At 37.1% G+C, this 23,015-nt stretch overlaps 1 protein-coding gene across 6 annotated transcripts in view; it reads left to right on the forward strand.

Annotated features, from left to right (window-relative positions):
• Positions 1–21,024, forward strand: part of LOC124132106 (voltage-dependent L-type calcium channel subunit beta-4-like) — a 67,800-nt gene extending 46,776 nt beyond the window's left edge. For 4 of the 6 annotated variants that reach the window (XM_046495738.2, XM_046495739.2, XM_046495740.2 and 1 more), the window contains 12 exons: positions 2,537–2,653; positions 3,709–3,831; positions 3,939–4,075; positions 4,635–4,715; positions 6,070–6,150; positions 8,906–8,991; positions 9,200–9,321; positions 10,113–10,252; positions 10,518–10,630; positions 11,798–11,949; positions 12,213–12,308; positions 14,498–21,024. In XM_046495738.2, coding sequence (XP_046351694.1) covers positions 2,537–2,653; positions 3,709–3,831; positions 3,939–4,075; positions 4,635–4,715; positions 6,070–6,150; positions 8,906–8,991; positions 9,200–9,321; positions 10,113–10,252; positions 10,518–10,630; positions 11,798–11,949; positions 12,213–12,308; positions 14,498–15,004 — 1,755 coding nt within the window. In that variant the 3' untranslated portion in view covers positions 15,005–21,024. The remainder of the gene's footprint in view (positions 1–2,536; positions 2,654–3,708; positions 3,832–3,938; positions 4,076–4,634; positions 4,716–6,069; positions 6,151–8,905; positions 8,992–9,199; positions 9,322–10,112; positions 10,253–10,517; positions 10,631–11,797; positions 11,950–12,212; positions 12,309–14,497) is intronic. The other 2 variants (XM_046495741.2, XM_046495744.2) reach the window with 2 other exon arrangements.
• Positions 21,025–23,015: the final 1,991 nt, after the last annotated feature.

Consider the following 23,015-nt stretch of genomic DNA (forward strand, 5'->3'; position numbering starts at 1 on the left):
TAGAGTTATATGATTTGTTCCAGTGAGAAACCAGGCAGCTTATCTAGGAGTAAAATAACTTTGTGGACTCCTTGATCATTCTGGGATTTGGTCCATGATAACATTTCTTCGTTGTGCGTTGGTATCCACTCTGATGACAGGATTATGTCACTTCATGTTTGAGGACTCATAACTTGAGATTGTTTTAGCTGCTTTCATGAGTATGGAAACAGCACTGATGCTGTCAGGTTTGTCACATGTCAAGGTTTTTATGAAGTACACACACATCATCTAATTCCTCCATGGCACGACGTCAAGAAACTCAGGTCCTTTACCTCAAAGCATCAATGGAGGATCAAATCCTCTAATGATTTTGACAACTGTTCAGGTGGCAATCATGTGAAGCATCCATTAGAACTTCTGTGGGTAGTGTTTCACTGATAGGTATAATGTGTCTCAATCATAACCACATGTGCTACATGTCTAAACAGTGTGATGGTTGTTAATGTGTTCAAGTGTACTGACATTCTTACACAGTGCTGATCCTCCTATAGTACAATGCTTATCGGAATCAGAGCAGCTGAGGACAATATGAAAGAAGTAAGCCATTTCCCACATGGGACCTTTCAAAATTATTAAAAGAAATTAATTACCTTATTTACCAGTGCATAGTCGTTTGTTTACATGGTAAATGTCTCATTACAAATAGGCTTGTTTTCTGGTTGACATCTAGTTAAGTTGTGTTTGCTTCCAAGTTTCCTAATTACAAAGAGATATAGTGATCATGATGACAATTTATGTGCTCTTGATATTTTTCTTTAAGTCTGTATCAATTTCCTCTCGTTGTTGATAGTTTTTGTTTAAACTCGCTGCCAATCATGCAGGGACTAAAGAAGATTTTGGCCAAATTAATAGCATTTATTAAGCATTATATTGTAGCACTTGCCATTGTTAGACATTCGAACCAGTGAAGGACAACCTATATCCATAAAAACACTGCAAACAATCACTCATGCCCGGAAGGGTTATTCCACCACCACAACTGTCAAAACCATTTTAATGACAGCCACAATTGCTCAGCATTCACTGAGCCTCTGCAGCCTCATCTAAACCGTTCGTGACTATAGTTATTGATTGAATTGATATTGCAAGGCACAGCTCTCTGATCTGTGTTCATACATATACATATATATAGCCTCACCTACTGCTCCCATATAAACTGATGTATGACTGCACATGGTGCCTACAGCAAGGCTTCATTATAAGACTATTGTGATATGTCCTCATTATAAGCCTATTGTAGTCGGCTGTAATTTGACTTGAATATCTACATGCCTCCTTTTTGTGAAATGATTGATTAGAAATTCTCACTGCATTACCTAGTATTATCACTATTTCCCACTGTATTGTTAAGTGGATTAGTTTAATGATTTATGTGTCAGAGTATTCTATTCTGACAATTACTTTGCTGGTGGATTATACCTTAGTTGTAAACTATTGTAGAATATATGAATACTCCATAACAACACATTAAGATGAAATACTCCAATATAATAAGCTTTGACCTTTGTCCTCATAGTTTATGGGCTGCTCTTTGATAGAAGTTGTCATATATGTATTATGGACAGGGAATACCTAAAGAATCCTGCAGAACACTGTCTCTGTTCTAACCAACTTTTATGATAACTGAAAGGTTGCTGGAGTTCATTGATCTTGCCAAGTAACATATACAAATATGTTTTTTCTGCGATGATTATTCCTCATTATGTATGAAATGTCATCCCCTGAATCACGATCATCTTTTCTTTGTATCCTTGTATTAGAGTACCCATGGCACCATCAAGAATTGTAATGGCACTGTTAAACAAGTTAAAATAAGTTCTTGTGACTGGACTTTATAATAAATAACTTGCAACGATGTATATTTGACAAAGCTAGTAATAAAAGTTTTGGTCAAAACTGTTGTGGACAAAAATAAACATTAGAAGTGAATGCACAACATGATTAATAGAATAATCTTGGGGATTGAGAAATTGAATAAGATGTTAAAGCTAAGAAAGAGGGCAGACTTTATTCATTACAAATCCTTGTTATCTCGTTCATGAGGAAAGGACATTCAGCGAAATGAATCAAAAGTATTCTTCATGTTTGAATGTTTAAACTCCAAGGGGCACACGCAAAAATCTTTGTGAGTGGCTTGAGGCATACTTGAAACAAAATACATTTCTGTCCCTTACCCTGTACTATAACACCCGTATCAACTCTTGTAGTTTCTTGTGTGTTTCCCTGTGTGGATGCTAGGACAAGCCCCAGTACCCATGCTTGTCGTATGAGCTGGCTGAAATGAGAGCCAAGTGGTTAAAATATGTTTCATGGCTGATAGTATGTAAGTTTACCCCGATGTTGTAGGTTGTTGCCCATGTTATCATCCTCTGGCTCAGACCTGATACTTTGTGTGGTGTAGTCATATAGCTGGCATATTGGTGACTATGATGTTAAACAACATTGACCACTGCTGTGAATGTACCAATACTGATGGTGTGTCCATCTACTGCAGGGTTCTGCTGACTCCAACTACAGCCAGCCTTCCTCCGACCTCTCCCTGGATGAAGAACGGGAGACACTGCGGCGAGAGACGGAGCGACAAGCACTGGCCCAACTGGAAAAAGCCAAAGTAAGTGTGCGCTTTATGTGGAACATAAAGGTTCCATTTTGTTTATGTCAGTAATTGATGACAATGAAAGAAGGAAAAGATGAAGTTGTGATGATGTAGTTTCACAGTTTATGTCTTCATAAATTTTTTATTTACAACACTGACTTTGCTGTATAGTGTTAGTGCACTTGGAACAGTTATGAAAATGAGGTATTAGATAACTGAATAGAACAACCCTTTCCAATACATCTTGGTATCCTTTTTATCCCCCTGAGGAGGGGATATAGTAATCAGCTTCTCCGACTGTCTGTCTGTCTGTAATCAATTCTTGTCTGGATTATATCTCTAAAACTATTAGGTCTCTTTCATGAAACTTTGAACACACAAAGACCAGATTGGCAACTGGAGCCTTTTCCTTTTTAGGGATTGTTATAATTTTTATTTTTTCCATTTCCACAGCAACAAGTTTAAATTGACTCTGGTCAGACTACAACATTGTCTGGATAACTATTCACTAGTCAAGTTAACCAAAGTAACAGATGGGAAATGATATTTTTATTAAGTTGTAATATATAATAATTCATAAGTTTAATGTGAAAGGTGAGCTTCAGTAACTATAGTTGGTAATGCAACATATTACGTCATAAGCCATGTTCAATTATATGACATCCACTATCTCATATCTTTGAAAAAAAGGACCTGACATACAAATACAAAGTTCCGAATCCCAATTTTGTGGTGTAGTTTTGACAGCTCAATAATTCCTTTACTATGCAGACAGACAGATTAGATGGGAATACTTTCATCAAGTTGGACAGAATACTTTGTAGGAGTTGCTGTAACAATTAGATGATTTGTTCTTTCGAGTTTGTTGGGGTCGTGGGGATTTGTCATCCTCTGAAGACTCTTGTTCTTGTCAAAACATAAGGTTGGTTTGAAAGAAAATGAAATATCAAATTAAAAATGGTCCATAGACTATGATAGAGGCTGGTTTCACGAAGATGGCTCTGAATAGATCTATGACAGGTTTGACTTCAATATTAAACACTATTTATTCGTTCATTTATTGGTTTCAGACCAAGCCAGTAGCATTTGCCGTGAGAACCAATGTGTCTTACGATGGGTCCCTGGATGATGACTCGCCTGTCCATGGGTACGCTGTGTCTTTTGGGGTCAAGGACTTCCTCCATATCAAAGAGGTAGGTAGCAAATTTGAAATAGTGAAATGACTGAAATGGCTAGATTATTGCTTCACCTACCACAACCTTCTTCATGCCATCCTAACATGTTTATTTTTTATCTTCAGAAATTCAATAATGACTGGTGGATAGGGCGTTTAGTGAAGGAGGGATGCGATGTTCGCTTCATCCCCAGTCCAGCCAAGCTGGAGAACCTCAAGCTGCAGCCAGGCGGAGGTGGGCGCACAGGAAAACTCTACACAAGGTAGGCTGAGTTGTTGCTCACTTGTGAAGCCTTCATGTTCTATCATAACATTTCAAACAGTTGTACAGATGCAGGTGTTAGGCCTGGGACACCAACTTGACCATTGTGTTGCTCTGGTTGCTGCTGAGTTTAGTGAGCTCATATGAAATTGTTTAATGGAGGGAAAGAGTGACTTGTGTCAGGCAGGGATCACACTGTGGCACATGCTGCTTCTGTTTTGGGATAGATACCTAATAGTCATGACAATTATTTCTGTTTCCTGTCACTGATAATAGGCTGCATGACACAGGCTAAGTGTATCATATATAATGTCACTGATAAAGTAATATTTGTATGATTTCACATCTTTTCACAGTTTTTCGTAGTGGTAGTTTAGTCTGTATGTGTTACACCTTTCTGCCACCATTATTTTGCAAGAGAAACAGATTTAAGAAGTTATTTATTTTACTGAAAGAAATTCTGTCTCTCCTTTCGTTTCTTTGATTTTCATGATCACTTTGTTTTCAGCTATATCAGTTTGAGTCTTTTCTCCCTATTTTGTGTTGTTTTCTCTATTTAGAAACAAAGAAGGAAAAAAGACCCCAGATGTGCAGGAAGGACCGACTCCTCCCATACCAAATATAGCAACACTGCCCCCAGGGTATGCTATTTGATTGACCAATGCATCCCTCAGATAACTCTGATTGGTTGAGCAGATGTCTAAAATTCCATGTGATTGGCTGATACTTCCCCACACACAACCCTGGTGTGAAGCCTTCACTTTTTTCCCCTTGTATTTCCTAGGCACTATTTATTTGTAATTTGTTTGGCCATCAAATGCCACAAACAATCTGATTGGTTTAGCCCTGTCCAAGAAGCCATTTGTTTGGCTGATTGTCACCCACACACTATCCTTGAGTGTGGATGAAGCCTTCACATGTGTTCCTTGTAGAACGTGTAGGCATGTATGATTCAACTTGTCAATGTCTTTGTCCCCACATTGTAAAGAATTAAGTCGCATCAAGTGCATGCTATGTACAAGACATTTAAGAAATTAAAAAGAAACTAACTTTGGAAGTGCTTGCATTTTGTAAATGAAGTCCCAAGTTTGCATTCAGTCACCAAGACACACCTGGGATGTATGTTTGGTTCCTGCATGATGTTAATGTTTTGTTACCCCCACGCATATATTGCAGGGGAAGGGGCAGGGGATATGGTGATGAGCATGTCTGTCTGTAAGTTGTCTGTCTTTCTGTTAGTTTGTAATCTATTTGTTTCTGGAGCATAACTCACAATCCATTCAATGTTTTTGCAGGGTACTTTCAATACTCACTGGTATAATGATTCCTTTTGATGTATCAGGATTTTTTAGGAGATTATGACTCCTCGTTACTGTTAAATGCAGTCCAGGGTGCCATTGTACAAAACAACCTAAGCGCTGTGATGATCATAAGCCTATGTTAAAGTATGGGAGTTATGATCACTCTCTGCAGAGATCCCTTTGTACAATGGCACCCAGTTTGTTATGTTTTGTTCATTATTGCAACCTGCTAGTTGTGTTTGGTGTTAATTTTGTACTTAAGTACACAATCTTATTTTGCTTTTTTCTATGAGCCGATATGTAGTAGTCAAATATGTATTATGTTTTGGATAATATCTTTTACTGTATCTGAAATCTGATTTACCAAGTTTACTTGGATGGTTCACATACAGAACTGAATCTGTCAACGGTAGACAATTATAATAACTAGAGTGTATGGCACAAGGTACATTATCATATATGTTTGGGAAAGGACGTTTCCAGAAATTATGGATGAGGAATCAACAATAAAATGGGACAAATGAAGAAAAGAGAATTATTGAAATAAAATTTAGTTTTGTGATGTGATGACAATAATTGATAGAATTGTTTGAGTTGCCAATCAGATTTCATGAAAGCAGTATTGACAACAATGTGGGGACTGAAAAATTACTGGGTACAGTGATATGCTTTTTTAATATTAATTTTCTTTCAGTTCTTTGTTAACCTTGACCAAGCAGATTCTTGAGAAGGCAAATACGCCAGACTCTTACCCTTCTTCACCACCACCATTGGGGTCAGTGAGTTGGTCACATGTCTGGTCATGTGACCAGTATCTAGGTGTGCAGTGTCTAGATCGAGAGTTCTAAAAAAGTTTGATTCTAAAAGCAGTTTGGTCAGTTGAGCTTTTGAAGAGTTTGATTAGACTTGCTTTATATGCTTGCATCAGAATTCACACAAATTGTGTGTGGTGTGTTACAGCTTTTGTAGAAATTGAGCACCTGGTTAAATATGTGGTTGATGATCAGCAGTGCCATGTTTTTAATAATGTGTTTTAAAGATATTGACGTAGATTGCAATGTGTGATCTCAAAGAAGTAGCATGTATCTGTAGTTGATGAAAGATCATTGCAAAATCTCACCTTCTTCTTTAGTATCGGACCCGTGAAGATCCGGGGTAGAATAGGTCTTCTGCAACCCATGCTTGCCATAAAAGGCGACTATGCTTGTCGTAAAAGGCGACTAACGGGATCGGGTGGTCAGGCTCGCTGACTTGGTTGATGCAGGTCACCGATCCCAATTGCGTGGATCGATGCTCATGATATCAATCACTGGATTGTCTGGTCCAGACCACCGTCATATAGCTGGAATATTGCTGAGTGCTGCGTAAAACAACAAACCAACCCAAACCAAATCTTTAGTATCAAGGTGATTCAATGAAACCGTAGCTTAGAGAGATTTCATTGAAATTGTATTGGGTGCAATGATCTAGATGGATCTAGCACATCAAACTAGCCTTGTGATAACTAAGTGTATCACTGACATGCAGCATAATGACTTGCTTCCAGAAGGTTTGCATGTTTATGCTATGGTTCAAGCAAAACAAAGCATGGGAGTATATGGCTTGTTCTTTGACTTTGAGCTGGAAATGGAAAAAAGCTGTTGAGATAGATCACATATGGGTACACATGGAGGATTTTACAGGACATTGACCAATGCGGCATGGACAGATTTGTTCTGCATTTGTAGTTGCTTCTAGCACATAGATGAAACATGTATCTAGAGGCAAAATTTGGCTTGGATTTGTAGATCTGATTCTGTTTTGATCAGTGCATACTGGTAGTTAGCAGAAACTGCTTAGCTTGTATGTTGGCAGACAGTTTGCCTTAGCCTGCCAGCCAGAGGAATAGATCCACTAACTCCCTGAGTTTCCCTTTCTGTGTATGGAGAGGCGTCTTGGTAAAGGATTTTGTGTGTGCAAATATTTGACATGCAATATGCTGAGGTTAATTCATCTGATTCTGTGGATGTGAGTGGCATAAGTAATAGCCTGCTGAGAGGAGCAAATCATTAGGGGAGCTTACTACTTGCGACACACTTTGATCAATCTCGCAGTACACATCAACCCAAATCATCCAAGATGGGAACAATTGCCCAGAATTGATGCCTTCAATCTGGCATCATTACTGGATTACACTTATGGAAGCAGCACAGAGGTAGCTGACCTGTGTTATGCTGTCGACTTGTGTTGTATGGTGGCTCCTGCTTGAGACTACAGTCAAAGAACAGCATGTGTTGACCACTGCCAGTGGATGTTATGTAGGACAAGAAATTTCACGATGTCCTTTTCAATTGGGTCCATTTCTGATCATTGAGTGAATGATCTCACCTGATATCATTACTTCCTTATGATAATTCCAAATGATGATCCTGAAAATTATAGGTTATATCAAAATGGATACAAGGACACAATCTAAATGTCTTTTTTCTTTTGTTTTTCCCATATGGCTTGCTTGCATGGTTAGACTCAGCAAGTATGTAACCAATATCCACAATAGATTTATCAATATTACTTAATGTCTGTGATAGCTCCATATGAGTCTCCAGACCAGTGCTATTAGGCGTCACATGCTGACGTTGATGGATCCTGTTTTACATCATCTACACTTGTTTGACACTGGGAATGTATAATGAGTTGATGTACCAAGAGATAGGCATTGGCAATGTTGGACTTCTTCCAAGGAGGCTTACACTCACCATTGTGGGGGCGTAGGTTAACAGTCAGCTGGAGTTGACATGCTGGTGCATAATCATTGAAAACGGATTTCCTCTTTGATAAAACTATTCCAAGCTCAAACATTGGAAATATCTTTACAGGGAATTTAACAGAGACTCTGGCTAAAGGAATTTTAATGCAGTTTTCATGTACAGAATACTTATGACTAAGAAAGTTTTCTCGTACACAGGTGAAACTACGCTTATTCAACTGTCTGAACATAATGAGTCTAGCCAAGTTCTAGAGTGCATGCGTTGAGACACATTTGTGCTTTAGTCATTGAATGACAAAATGAGTGCTGTTGTATAAATGTCAATTAGTCATGTGGTAATTAGGTCAGTGGGAAATGATAGTATCAACACGTGACTCAATAAGAATCAAACTGAGCCATGCCTAGAATGTTCATTTGTTCTATGTAATGTTACCTTGTAATTATCTCGAGGTTTTCTGTTTCTGAGCATTTTTTGTGTCTTATTTTCTTTCTCCTTAAAAAGATTATTTTATTCACTTTCAAATACAATTTTTTAATTTTTTTATTCTTCTTCTGATTTTCTTTTTGTATGTGTATGTATACTTTTTATTTTGATAACAGCAACAAAACAAAATAATGGTAATTTTAAGTCTGTTTCGATATTGTCATGACACTTACCGGTAAACATTTTTTTCAGATCATGATTTGGGAGCAGGATTCATTCCTGAAATATTTGCCCAATGATTAATGCTATCACAGTAGGATTAATCTTGGTGTTAAATCGATTCTTTTAATTATGTTTTAGCAAAACCAACTCTTCCTCTAACATTGACAACCTGCTCGCCAACTCCAAGTCTTCGAACTCACGTGGGTCCACACCACCTACCCCAGGTAAGGCAGGCTTGATTTAAGGAACTTGAATTTACTTGCACCAGATGCATGATAACATGAAAACTTAGTTGCGCCAGACAAAACCAGGTTGCATCCTGTACCCATAAATTTATCAAACTTGAAATATGTGCACATAATCTTGAAGTTCCCACATTTTGACTGTCAAAGCTTCAATTGGTTGTGGTTTAAAGTTTGAGTATGGTTTCAGGTTTAGAAGATCAGAATGGCTTGGACAGCAACCTTGGAGAGGACAGCGACAGTCTTGGTAAAACCAGCAAAGCCAACATTACACCACCGGCAAAGGAAAAACGAAAACCTTTCTTTAAAAAGGTAAAGCATTGAAAATGGCCAAATGTGTAGATGCTCACCCATCAATACCACAATTCCTACCATATGATATCCATCTTGTCCACAATAACTACCACACCATCAATACCAGTAAAAGCGCCCTATTGTTTCCATCAATACCACTATGACTACCATAGTATATTCATCAATACCACTATAACTTACCATATTATTTCCATAAATACCAACATAATAACATATATATTCATTAATGCCGTAATGTATGTTTCCATGTTTACCAGCACCAAGGGGTAAATCTCACTCACTAACTCACTAACGAACGAACGAACGAACGACAATTGCAATGACCATACAATCATCTTAGTTTGAACCCGTGAAGATTTGGTGTGCAGCAACCCATGCTTACCGTAAAAGGGGACTATGCTTGTCGGAGAGGCGACTAACGGGATTGGGGCTAATTGCATGGATCTTTACTCATTATATCAATTGTTTGTCAGGCACTTGGTTGTTTACAGGCCACTGTCATATAGCTGGAATTTTGCAGCCTTACATTACACGACAAACTAACAAATAAACACAAGAAAACAATGTCCATTCCTGTGATCTTTTAAACTTAAGTCAATTATTCAATGGATGCAGTACTATATGTACGTCATGTCATTTGCCTGCATGAGTAATGATTTCAAACTGTAATGTTGCTGAAAGATTGCAGACCATTTTTTTAGTCTCATGAAAAAAGTTCACTTGAGGGATTCCTTTCAGAAAACTAATCCAATGGTTGTTATTGATACATGTATTGTTGTCTGTTGCAGTCTGAAAGCATTCCTCCATATGAAGTTGTGCCTTCAATGAGGCCTGTCGTGCTGATTGGGCCTTCCCTGAAAGGATATGAGGTGACGGACATGATGCAGAAGGCACTGTTTGATTATCTCAAACACAAGTTTGAGGGAAGGTGAGAGAAATGAACAGGAGCATGCATGCAAGGAAAAGTATGGAGCAAGAAGTTTTAATTTTCTTTTTTGTTCGGCAATGTCTGCTCTGTGGTTTTTGACAGTTTTAATAACATAAACTAGGACAAACAGAATAAAACAGGACTAGCAGAATATCAATCTTCATTATTTGAGATTTAAGATACATACCAAAACACTCCTTGCCTTTGTTCTGCTCATAATTTAGTGTTAAGGTCATTTTAGTGATAATGCATCCCTGTGTTGTAGGATAATCATCACTCGTGTGACAGCTGACATTTCACTGGCTAAGCGTTCACTTCTCAACAACCCCAGCAAGAGAGCAATCATGGAGAGGGCAAACAGTCGGGCTGCTGGGCTAGGTGAGATATTTACTATACATCATATTGAGGCAGTACAGTACATGTAGTATTGAGAATAATGATAGTCCATTCTCAACAATGACATACATATGTAGGTGGCTGTATCACCTCCCTGTTGAAAGTTATATTACAGTGTCATTAATGTGGAATTAATTTGTTCTCACAGTTCTGTCACAGTTTTAATTGAATGAACAGATAGTTCATGAACTTCATGACATGTGCAATTTTTGTCAGTTTTCATTGTTCCTCTAAAAGGTTTGTAGCTTGACATGACCGTATTTATACGTATTGAAAATATTACTTTTGCCCATCATTGACTGTTATCAGTCATTTATCAGTGTAAACACTATGAGTGAGAATTTTCATACTTGAAATAACCACAATACACCTATATTCCTTTGGGGTACGTTACTGTGATGTTTCTACCATATGATTGGTGGACTTTTGAGCTTACTATGCATACATAACATCTTAGATGAGGACTACATTTGAATAGACTTGATATTTGTGACAGGTCCGAGTCACAGAATTAAGCAAGTAATCAACATAGATAAATTAGTAAACATTGATATCATTCAAAACTAAAACCATAAGCACACCTGCTTCTATATGTTCACTTTTTGATACTTTGTCTTGAAATCTCAAACCATGATTGGCCATCAAAGGTGAAAGTTCAACACTATACTATTATGGTTTCAAGAGAAAAAGCTGTTTTTGCTATGTGATTGCAGTATTAATATACCACTAGGAATGAACTCAGTACGCAACTAATCTGCAAAAGTAATCTTTATTGTTGTTGACAGAGTTGCAAATCTAAAAATCAAATTTTAGCAATTGTGGTCATATTTATAACTTGATGTTGCAAAATCATTGTTTTTTCATATTATTACATGAAATGACATATTCAGCTTATCTTGTAAAGATGAAGTCTTTTCTAAAGCAAATTTTTAATGAAGTAAGTCCTGAGATAATGTGTATACTTTCTAGCTGTTTGCATTTCATATTGCTATCATGCCTTCAGCATTGAACAGGCCTGCAGCTTTACAGTAACCTTGCTTGGAGTTGTGGAGACAAGGGAAACAACTCTTCATATTCTCTCATGTCCTTTCATGCCATGGAATATTCCCATCCAGCTGTCAGTTAATGTGTGAACTGAATTTGTTGCAGCTGAAGTACAAGCTGAGATTGAGCGGATATTTGAACTGGCACGAACCCTTCAACTGGTTGTGTTGGACTGTGACACGATTAACCATCCATCTCAGTTGGCAAAAACATCTTTAGCTCCAATTATTGTTTATGTCAAAATTTCATCACCAAAGGTAACATTCTTTCTTTCTTTTTTAAATAGGTAAATTATTTGAACTTATTTGATAAATTATTTGAACTGCCTGTTGTAAATTGCTCTTGTCCAATATGATCATCTGTCTTATGAACCATGAATTGTACAATTAAGCTCTTTCACATTGAAATGTTAATTGACTAATATTCTCTGAATTTTCTCGCAAAGGTTTAAGAGTATGTCCTTGATGTTACTTTTTATTCCGTATGCCTTTAACTTAATGTTTCATATAAATTCTGGCAGGTACTACAGCGATTAGTCAAGTCAAGAGGTAAATCCCAGAGTAGGAATATGAATGTTCAACTAGTGGCTGCTGACAAGTTGGCGCAATGTAGTCCCGTAAGTGACTTTTTATACATTCATATATATATACCTTAAAGAGGTTATATTTCCTGTTCAGCTGGGCATTGTTTTATGTGCAGAGATTAAGATTTTTCTTGTAAACTAAGCAGGAAAGAGCAATCAACTGTACACACATTTTCTGCCAATCTCTCATTGATTCAGTTAAAAAATATCAAATAATAGAACTTCGAAGAATTTTGATGCAATGATCAGATGAAATTGTATCTGATATTATTAATTCATCAGGAATAATATATTCCAATAACAAGTTTTATTAATTGTATCCTTTATTATATATATTTAAAATAGTTATAACCAGAAACATAGCGCTTTAGTACAACTTGGGACTTCCCACGTTACATGTATTTCAATTGCGAAAACGTTATGTTGACATAATAGTCAAACTGCAACAAATATGACTTTTAACAAGTCAGTATGGCATTTATCCAACTAGACACAGATGAAATTTCTGAAATTGTTGTAGACAATATTAAATGAAATTTTGAATAATATTAATCAAATATATTACATACATAAGTCGAGAAATACAATGAACACGTTTTTATAACCAGATAGTGTAATAGTAGGATTACTTTGCATACTTTTGTTTGGATTTGTTGACTGGTATTTTCCATATTACCTACTCGCGGCGATGTCTTTATGTTGGGGAAAAAACATTGTGTCAGTGTAAAACTTGAGTTTATTAAAAATGTACATAAATTTGGGGAAGCATGCATCACCTCACACTATAACCTGGTTAACACCTGCTATTGGAAGACTGTGTTGCCATACCCACCAGTCATGGCAAATTATCATGGGTTCAAATCCTGGTTCGCCCCGATTATGTTTTGAGGTTTTTCGGCACCATACCTCTTCTTGTGGGCTTCACCACTGAGATTAAAAGTCTAAGACCTGCATCACTTTAGTCTTCCTTCCCACATTAAGCTGACATGCTGTGATATGACAGGAATACTGTTCAAAACTTGCTAAACCCAAGTCACTCACTCACTGTTTCCATTTATTACATACATTCTTCCGAGAGTGTCAAACATTTTGCAAAAAAATACATCATAGATATGCAACTGACCATTGCTACTTATGTGTGGACGATAAAAAGGAATTGGTAAATTTGACATGGAACTATATAGAATGATACTGGCAAAATTATTCCCTGATAAATGTTTATTTTCTTACTTTTCTTGTACATATGTCTAATTGTATGTGTCCTTTACATGTTGTCATTGAGGTATATCCACAAATATTTGAGTCATATGAGTCAGTAAAATAATCAGGGGTCTGTGACCCCAAAAGCCATCAATGAAGACAAGAGTACAACACTAAGGAAGGATGCCCCTTCCTATGCCACCATAAAGAGGTTGGCAGGAGAGTTTAAACCATCTTCTCGAGGCAAGGGAGTTAACTGACTACTAAAGTCCAGTTTCTACTGTTGTCAAACCAGGCCAGAATTTCTGGGTCCGATCGTAGTGCCACCAGTGGCTTATTACGAGTTATGTCCCTCCTATGTCCCTCTGATTGACCAATCAGATTCCACCTCTCATATCACTTGCATTTGTTTCAAACAAAATGGCGCCACCCAGTCAAGGCGATCCGATCGATAAGCAAGATTTATATTGTAATAAAACGGGCCTTACTTCGCAAAAAGCATCAGATCATGTGAGCACCTTGATAAAAACATTAAAAGATTTGGAAAATTTCTGTTGATGCTAAGTTGACAGAACATATGCTTTGCAAATCCTGCAGTTGACCGAAATCTGCACGGCAGTTTATGAACCGGATGTTGATTTTGTCACACGATTTTGATTTGACAATGCATAGGCTCGTCAGTCCAGCTGAAATATAACTCCATAATTGCAGCCTCGTTCCACATGGGTGGAAACTTGACTTTCATACTCAGTTGAGTCTCTTGCCTCGTGAAGATGATTTTAAGCATGACAGTGAGAGCCTTTAAGAAGACTCCCAAGAGAGAGTACCGTATTTTCTTGAGTATAGTGCACACTTTTTAAAAAAACCTGTACGTTCCATTATCACCTCATTATTACCTCAATAACATCATGTAATGTACACAACAGAATATTTCACTATTATGCAATTCCTTATATGTGAGGCTTAGAACTCATCATTCAACCCTCATGACAGTGACGAAAACATTATAATTGTCTTTGCAGGAAATGTTTGATGTGATTCTGGATGAAAACCAGCTGGATGATGCATGTGATCATCTGGCTGAGTTTCTGGAAGCTTACTGGCGTGCCACCCATCCTCCCACCCTCACCCCTGCCTCCCCCTCTCACCCCCACAGGACTATGCCCCAGTCCCCCACGGGACCCCTGTCCAGGCACAACACAGTGCCTGCAGGTGTCTCACACAGTCGTTCAGGCAGTCTGGAGCGCCACCGGCGACCAGCATCACCAGAACGTCGCCATGAGCACGACCGAGATGCCAGGTTACGGGATGTTCACGACTATGACCGTGACTACCAGTCACGTGACTATGACACGAGGGGGGGCAGGGATTACGGAAGGGGAGACCCTCGTGACCAACGTTCTCACGACTATGATTCACGGAGACACGCTCGGGATTATGAGCACCATATAGACTCGCGAGATAAACTCCATAGCTCTCCGCGGAATAAAAATTACCCGCCTTTGCGTCAGGGAAGTATAGACATCTAGCATTGGATTTGTGCAATTTCTGATGGAGTTGGTTCTTGGAGTATCCAACTACTGGTTGTTTGTTTATGGATTACCACATTTTAATGTGATGCAATCTGTTTTCTCTCCTTTGTCAAACTTGATATCTTGTGGGAGCGGCTGTGTGACTTACACCAGGAAGGACCCAGGATTATTCCAGCAAACCTTCGTGGAGTGGAGTGACCTTTTACCTTTGGAGTGTAAATTGCATATTGCAAGCTCGACGTCACCACTTGTTGTGCATAATGAACTGTGTACGTACTTTGGTACTCTGCAGCCAAAGTGGTTTATTTGAAAAAAAAGTTTTTGCTCAAATCTCTTTAGCTCTGTACACTTGTGTGTTATGGGAAAGTTTGTGAGCTCACAATTTTTAGCTCCAGAAATGGGGAACTTTCTAATTTCATTTGTTTTCTTAATGTTTTAGAGTGCTTGAAATTTGAAAAGATCTTTTCGTATAAGAAGCATTGCATCAAATGTTTTCATTGGACAAGTGAGATGTACCAGTTCTATACTCCAACATCCACACAAGACTTTGTGAAAGTCTGTCATTTTAAAACATTTGATCTCTTCGCATTAATTGCATTTGAAGCATCTCTCCATATGAAAGTTTTGTATAATCTTGAAATAACCTCTTACTCCTGTTAAGTGCTATGCTTCAAGGGATCATTTCAAAACCAAAAAAAAATGCCACATTTAATGGCTAGGGCAAAGAATGTTATTATAATGTATTTTTGTGATTTCAATTGTTTCCAGTTTGTTCATAGAAGTTTAAATCTCAATTTATCCAAATAGATTCTTAATTCCCAAATCTCTTTAGCCTAGTCCTTTTTTCTGCAGAGAGTTTCCATAGATATACTATTTTCTTTTGAACTGAATTGTTATATGCTATACCTGAATCAGGGCATAAGCTGCCAGTGGAACTCCTTCAGATGCTCCCTCATGAATATTAATGAAGTTAATGACCAAAGATAAGAGAATTGTGTCAATGGTTTCACAAAATCTTGTTCTAGTAGATTTTCGATTCAGTAAGGAATCAGCCCAGAGAATCGTCTGGTTTGATTTCTCTGATGCAGAAAAGGATTATTATGGAAAAGAGATTTGGATGTAGGTGTATCATATTTCCAGAAAGTTTTCTTTTCTTATTTGTTTACATTACTTAGTTCTGAAGAATTTTGTGCACTGGTAGAGGTTTAAATCTGATCAAGACAATGAATTTGTTGTATATTTGCTCTGAAGTTGTTCCATAATATTTATGCAGCACTTACGGACTTAACTCGGGTTACTAATGAGAATCAAGCTTGATTAGGCTTTCTTTATAGTTTCACATTATTTGAAAGAGGTTGGAGTTTTCCAGGAATGTTTTTGCTGAGTAAAGGTTTGTATTCGTGACAATTCAAGGTTATCAGAATGTGTTAAGTTCCTAAAATTAACATTTTTGTGTGGATGTACTTAATTTCCTGACTGATGGTTGTCAGCAGTAGGATGAAAGAGTAAAACTGATATTATTCCTGAATTGGTACGGATCAAGTAGGCATTGTCAAATATTTTCTAAGTGTAACTGGTAGTTTTGAAAGCACACCAACATCCCTACTGATGGAAACATAGATTATTTAAAAAATAACATGAGGCACATGGTGATACACATCACAGGGTTAGACTTGAATGTACTTGATAAGTCAGTACTATTTCTATCAGCTCAAAATGATGATATTAATTGGTTTGTATTTATGAATATGTAAATTGTTTAATTTAATGATCTATTCCAAGCTGTTCAGGACCAAATGATGCGCACAAGAAACTTAGGAAATCTTACTCAAGCTTAACATGAGTTTTGTGTTCTTTGTTTCTCTTCCATATATTTATCTGAGGTAGATGCTCAGCTGTGCAGATTGGTCAGCCTTGTGCATGGCACCGATTCCTCCAACATCAGTCTCAGACTCCTGCACTCGGCCACTATGATGCACCATAGTGTTTTTATTCAACCTAGTAATTAATTCCTGCAAGACTTTTGGTGATTACGCAAGATGAGAAACAATTGCATTACTCAATATCTTTTTGCCGTGTCATTAAAGATGAACAATTTTATCACTCTGTTGAAAGATAATTCTGTAATCATATACATAGATGTCTCCATCACAGTAAAGTTCATAGACACAGATGATATTAAGATTAATTGGGTGCGGGCACCTATTTTAAAACATCATTCTGTATTTTTTCGCTAATAATATACTTAATATGAGAAAAATACTTGATAATCTCATTGTTATTACGTGTGATATTATTCAAAATTTGTGATTAAAACAACCATGACCTGATGTCTCAAACTGCTTTTTCATATTGTATGTATCTCATCTTCACATATTTATTCCACAGTTTTTTTATTTCTCCATGCGTTTTGTGTGCTGACTTATTTGCATAAGGTGATACGTGTATTATTTTCCCTTTGTTATAGTGGCGAAACATTTTTCACTTTTCACACCGGGTATATTATTGAGATGTAACCTGATTTATTACCACCTATTTTTCAGTTGTGTATGAAGCTCAACCAACATACCTTGTTAATTCCATCAACAATGTGTTTTCCCTCTCACTGAGTGGGATGATTAAGGTATGACATTCAGTGATAGAAATTCAAGGTTACTTAGTCAGAATGACTGATGAAATCCTTTCGAATGAACAGGTTCAGAGTTTAAAATCTGCTCATGAGAGCCATGCATTTACATTACAGCTTGTGACAGATGCCTCAGTTAAAGTCTGGGCATGTGCATGTGGAAATTACCAGGTCTTTCATAATGAACATTCTCTGTTCTATCAAACACAATAGATGCTTTCATTCTGGCTAAAGTTCAATTTTAAGTAAAGACTAATTTGCCCTTGTTTAATGAATATTTCTAGTTACAAAACCTGATATTGTCAAGACAAATTATATTATGATAAATCATATCCTCATTGTTTATTACAATGAGTGCTGATCTTTCCTTGCAATGTGAGAATGCTGTCAGGCTGAGAGAACATAGTATTCAGTATTTGTATTGGAATTAACTGGCCTCTGTTTTATTTATTTGCTATCAAAGAGCAAATGTTTTGTGCAATCCTTATACATTTATCTTGAATAGTGCAATATTTTGTCGTGCTGCTTTTTGCACATGGACCTTATAACATTATTTATGTATTGTTTTCATCCATTAAGCCTCAATTTCTCACACCCATCTTGGTGTCTGTTTAGTCAACTTGCACCTCTCCACATCACATCATGTTTGTTTGAAAGATCTAGTCCTTTGTCATCATACATGTGATGTAATCACTTTAGACAATGCCAGTTCAGGGCTATACTATTACACTATTTGACCCTGATGAAGGGTTGTTATGAAATTGTGATTACTCTGTCATTGCTTGCATATATTGGCCGTTTTACTGGTAAGATATATAAAATTATACATATTATATTGATATGTATCTCCAATGGATATGTTTTTCCAAATCAATTATGTAACCATGATAGCATTTCAGAGTTTTCTCAAATATTTCCTCAATTTGTCTTGCGCTATGTGGAATTCAATTAAAATTTCGGCACGGTTCTGTAATTGTGTGAAGCAGCAATCAGTATCACATGTATCAGATCATGAAGATCCTCATTATAACGACCCTGGTTGTTTGAAAAGAATGTATGCTTTCATTCCGTTTCCATTATACAAACGACATTGTTCAGAGTGTTTTGTTTGTTGACAGTTTCATTCTTTATATCACCCAACAGGACAGACTATATACATTTTCTAACACTATATTACCAAATGTTTTTTTCCATAACCATTTGCCCAAGAGCTGCAGTGATTTATCATAGAATGTCAACTGAGACATCCACCTCCCAAGAACCAAGGTATCATAGGACTGTTTTCATTCTTTTTGCCTTTTGATATTTTTCTTAACTGATTTGACAATATTGGATTCCATGGTTTCTATTTATTTTGCTCTATGAATTCACTGATTTATATAATGGATGGGCCTTGTTTGTTTTTCCTTGTATATACTACATGCCAGAGCCCATACATGTATATCATCTTGGCTGCCGGTTGATATCTACTGTTCAGCTGTTGTCTCGATGGGAGTGTGTTGTCTCGGGTTCAAAGAACTGGGAGATTTGGCACTGTGTGATGTGAGATTTAGACACAGTTTTAATGAACTAGCAATAAGGCCATGATAACAAGATAACCAGGTATTTGCTTCCTGTCTCAATCCAATCTGTATGTTTGTCTGCTCTGAAATATTTTCTTCTTCAATAGTAACTAAACGAACAATTTGGATCAAAATCTGGTAATTGAGTTATCATGATCTTGAAAAGACAGTTTTCATTTTCACTTTATCAAGCATATTGACTGCTTTGATAAGACATTTTTTGTTACTGAATGCCCAGAAATTATTTTCCAAGGTGGGAGGAAGAAGCAGCAGTGTTTGAATTTTTTGTGTGTGCAAGATATTAATGTGCAATGGAAGTTAGCTTCCATTCTTGGATGTACAATACATCTTCAGTGTCATGAAAATTGTCACCTTTGTTTATGCCTGTGTTTTGTCAGAAACACATTATATGAAAGTAACATGCAACATTTCTATTCTACACTCAACATATAAACCCCCCTGGCACCTTTCTTCTTTAAAAATTGTCTAAAATATAACCGAAAATATCCCAAAATATTATGAAAAAAAACTCCAATTGTTAATAATGATATCTTCAAGAATTTGAATTTCATTTTGTCTGAGATGGATTCGGTGAAAAATGCTGAATTATTAATCATTAAACCCTTAAACTAATTTCTGCATGGAATTTCTCTTTACGTAATATAGTGGACAAATTCACTTCTTGGTTGGTTCTAGAAAAACCTTTACTTACGCAAAGAAAGGATTCCATTGATAATTTATTTCTAAAAAGTGTTGAATAATGTCTGTCCTTGCACAAGCACATTTTACCTAATTAAATTCTTTGTTTTATATGAAAACATTTCCTTCCCAGATTTAAGTAACTATTTTATGCTGTACGTTTTCCGATTTAGCAAGTGCCCCATGGGTTCCTGAACACAAAGAAAATATGTTTGTATAAAAGGGATTTGGTCATTTGCTGAACCTGACAGTATCATGATGTCTAGTGTCAGGCTTATCGTTCTGTCCACACCCAAATACATAATACTTGTATATATAACACAAACATTACTGTGTTGTAGTTTCTTTGGAGCTTGAGTTCTGGCCAATAACTAGAGCTTCCGATAGGATTCTGGTCATGGTTACTGTTCTTGTGTCGGAGAAGCCCACCCAAAGTCTAGCTGTTCATGCCACAAGCTCTCTTGTAGATACAAACACTCATACAGTAGAATGTTCTTTGTAATATTCTGTGCATAATTGACTTTGAAACAAGTCAGTTGACTCTTTTTCAACTCTAGAAGCCTGAATGTTTCTTTGCAATACAAACACAATGATTTCCTCACACAACCTTACAACATAGTAATCCTGATATGATGTCGCTGTTAGTCTGTTCCGACATTTGCATGCACTATTGTTTAATTCTCTATAGATAAGTCTTACTACTGCTGTAAGGCAATGCCTGTACACCCTCTGTTTATAATTGCTGCCCGTGACCACCATACCACAGTAGGCCGCCATCAAGGGCAGATAACTTCAGTAGGTGTGGGAATGCAGCCATGTGCAGTGATGGATCAGTGTTTAAGATGGAAGTTCCATTGCTGCAGTTACTGTCATAGTGGTATGATTGTCAGTATGTCAGACAGCCCTTCAGCAGCCTGGGTGATGCAGCTGTCTGTATGTCTCTGTGGGGACAGGCTACATTACCCCAGCTACTTATGTGCCAGGGCCATGTCTATATTCACTGTCAAGCTTTAGCTTCTGTCTGAATGCCATTGACTGTTTCCCTTATTGTGGCCACCGAACAGGCCAATCTGGTTTTATTTTCACCATGTGACTCTTGTTGGATTTGTAAATAAAATTTTTATCTCCTATTTTGCCTTATGTTATCAATGAATTTTCAGAAATACCTTTAACATAAGAACTATTTCAACATGAGAACCATTTTGCATTAATAATTTAGGGAGCCAAATTGTTTTGAAAATGGGGTCTATCATTTTACACATTTTGTGGCCTTTGAATGCTAAGGTGGTTCACATAGCCCAGCCGTCTAAGGCAACAGTTGTGTAGTGCAGAATTGTGTCCCATAGGCATGCCAGAAACTTGGTGTGTTCCTGGTTCTTCCTGGTTATCTTTAGAGGTTTGTTAGTATCATAGCCATGTTGAGGGTTGTGCCAAAGTGATAAACATCTAAAAAAAAGACATCACTTCACGATTTTCTCCCACACTAACATGTCATGTTGTGACACAACTGATGTACTGTTCAGAGCAGTGTCAAACCCAGCTCTCCTGTTACACAATACACAAAAGAAGTATCTATTTAAGGTTGTGATTACAAGGATCTCAGTCATTGGATCTTTGTCCTTGTTCATCTGTCGGTAATCTCTGAATTAACTCTTCTTATGATCTATTGAAAAATCAATATCATTTTGCACATAACATGTCACTGGCTACAATTACACTAGACTTCGTACATGTTTGGAAGGGTAGCTCCTCTAGGTTTGAAAGAGGCCCATCTGGTTCCAAACGTCACCTTTAATCTGAATCAGTTCTCTATAACCATTACTACATCCATGCCAGCATTAATTGACACTCGTCTTGGATCCGTTTCTCTGGAGATCTTGCAATTAAAAAGTACCGTCTCTCCGCAAGAGGATATTACAAAATCACAATCTATTGGATAAATCATAGTCAACCATGGGTCACTGTTCATTTAGTCAGGGCGAGTCAGTAAATACTGATTCATAAACACTAGGGAGACTTCTTGTGACTATGGAAAAGGCATGGTCGATTTATACCATAGTTCTCTCAGAACAGTTACGGTCGAGGAAGTAAGACCGAGCCAATCGGATATCGGTAATGTAAGACAGAGGAGCGAAGCTCAAAGGTCTTACATAACAATATACGACTGCCGGTGTTACTTCCCTCGACCATAACCAAGGAGGAGTGCTTCATATCACTAATGAACTGTTTAAGTGCCAGAAATACCTGAATAAAATAAGAAAACATTGAGATATAAAGTGAAGAATGCTGTATGTCCCGGTTAAAAAGGAACTCAATCACAGGGTGAGAGAAAAAACACATGCAGCATGGACCAACTGTAAAATTGAACAGCTTTTCATCACCTGCTGCGTGTTTCAGTAGTAAACCAGTGGGTTACTAAACTAAACACGATATGTGAGGTACTACATTCGATTCCCATCATCTATAATGAAAAGGTTTGTTTCGTGTCTTCGATTTATGAACATTGGATGTTTAAAACACCAAGTACAAATTTTATCTACTGCTTAACTCATCAGGTCTTACTTGGAAAACGTAAAACCTCCCAAGAGGTTATCACGAGATACGTATAGATACCTACAATACAATATGCAAAAGTGGCAGAAGGTCTATAAAAGAAGTTGATACATGCTATTGTATCCCGATTGCGTTGATCGATGCTTATGATATCAATCATTGGATTGTCTGGTCCAAACTCGATTATTTTACAGACTGCTGTCATATAGCTGGAGTTAAACAACAAACAAACAAAACACCGAACTACTTCTAGTAACATTTTGATAACGTTTGTGATGTTTTCGTTAAATCCATTTTTCAAGTGTATATTCTCTTTCGTACAACGGTTTACAATGTCTGGATCTGTATTGAAAATGGGCCCCGGACCTTGGAGCATAGCGCATAACGTTTTTCTTTGTGCATATTATGTACGAGAGGTATACTGGGTTTGTATATATCCCTACCTCTGCCTGCAACTTATATTCTTGTATGTTAGAAAATAATGTAAATAACTATCAAGCAATTGGTGTTTATAAGGATTTTATTAGCACAAGAATACAAACCTGACCACGACTGACAATAATACTGA

The sequence above is a fragment of the Haliotis rufescens genome, unplaced genomic scaffold (genome assembly GCF_023055435.1).
Source record: "Haliotis rufescens isolate VD_foot unplaced genomic scaffold, xgHalRufe1.0.p SCAF_4, whole genome shotgun sequence".
Lineage (NCBI taxonomy): Eukaryota > Metazoa > Mollusca > Gastropoda > Lepetellida > Haliotidae > Haliotis > Haliotis rufescens.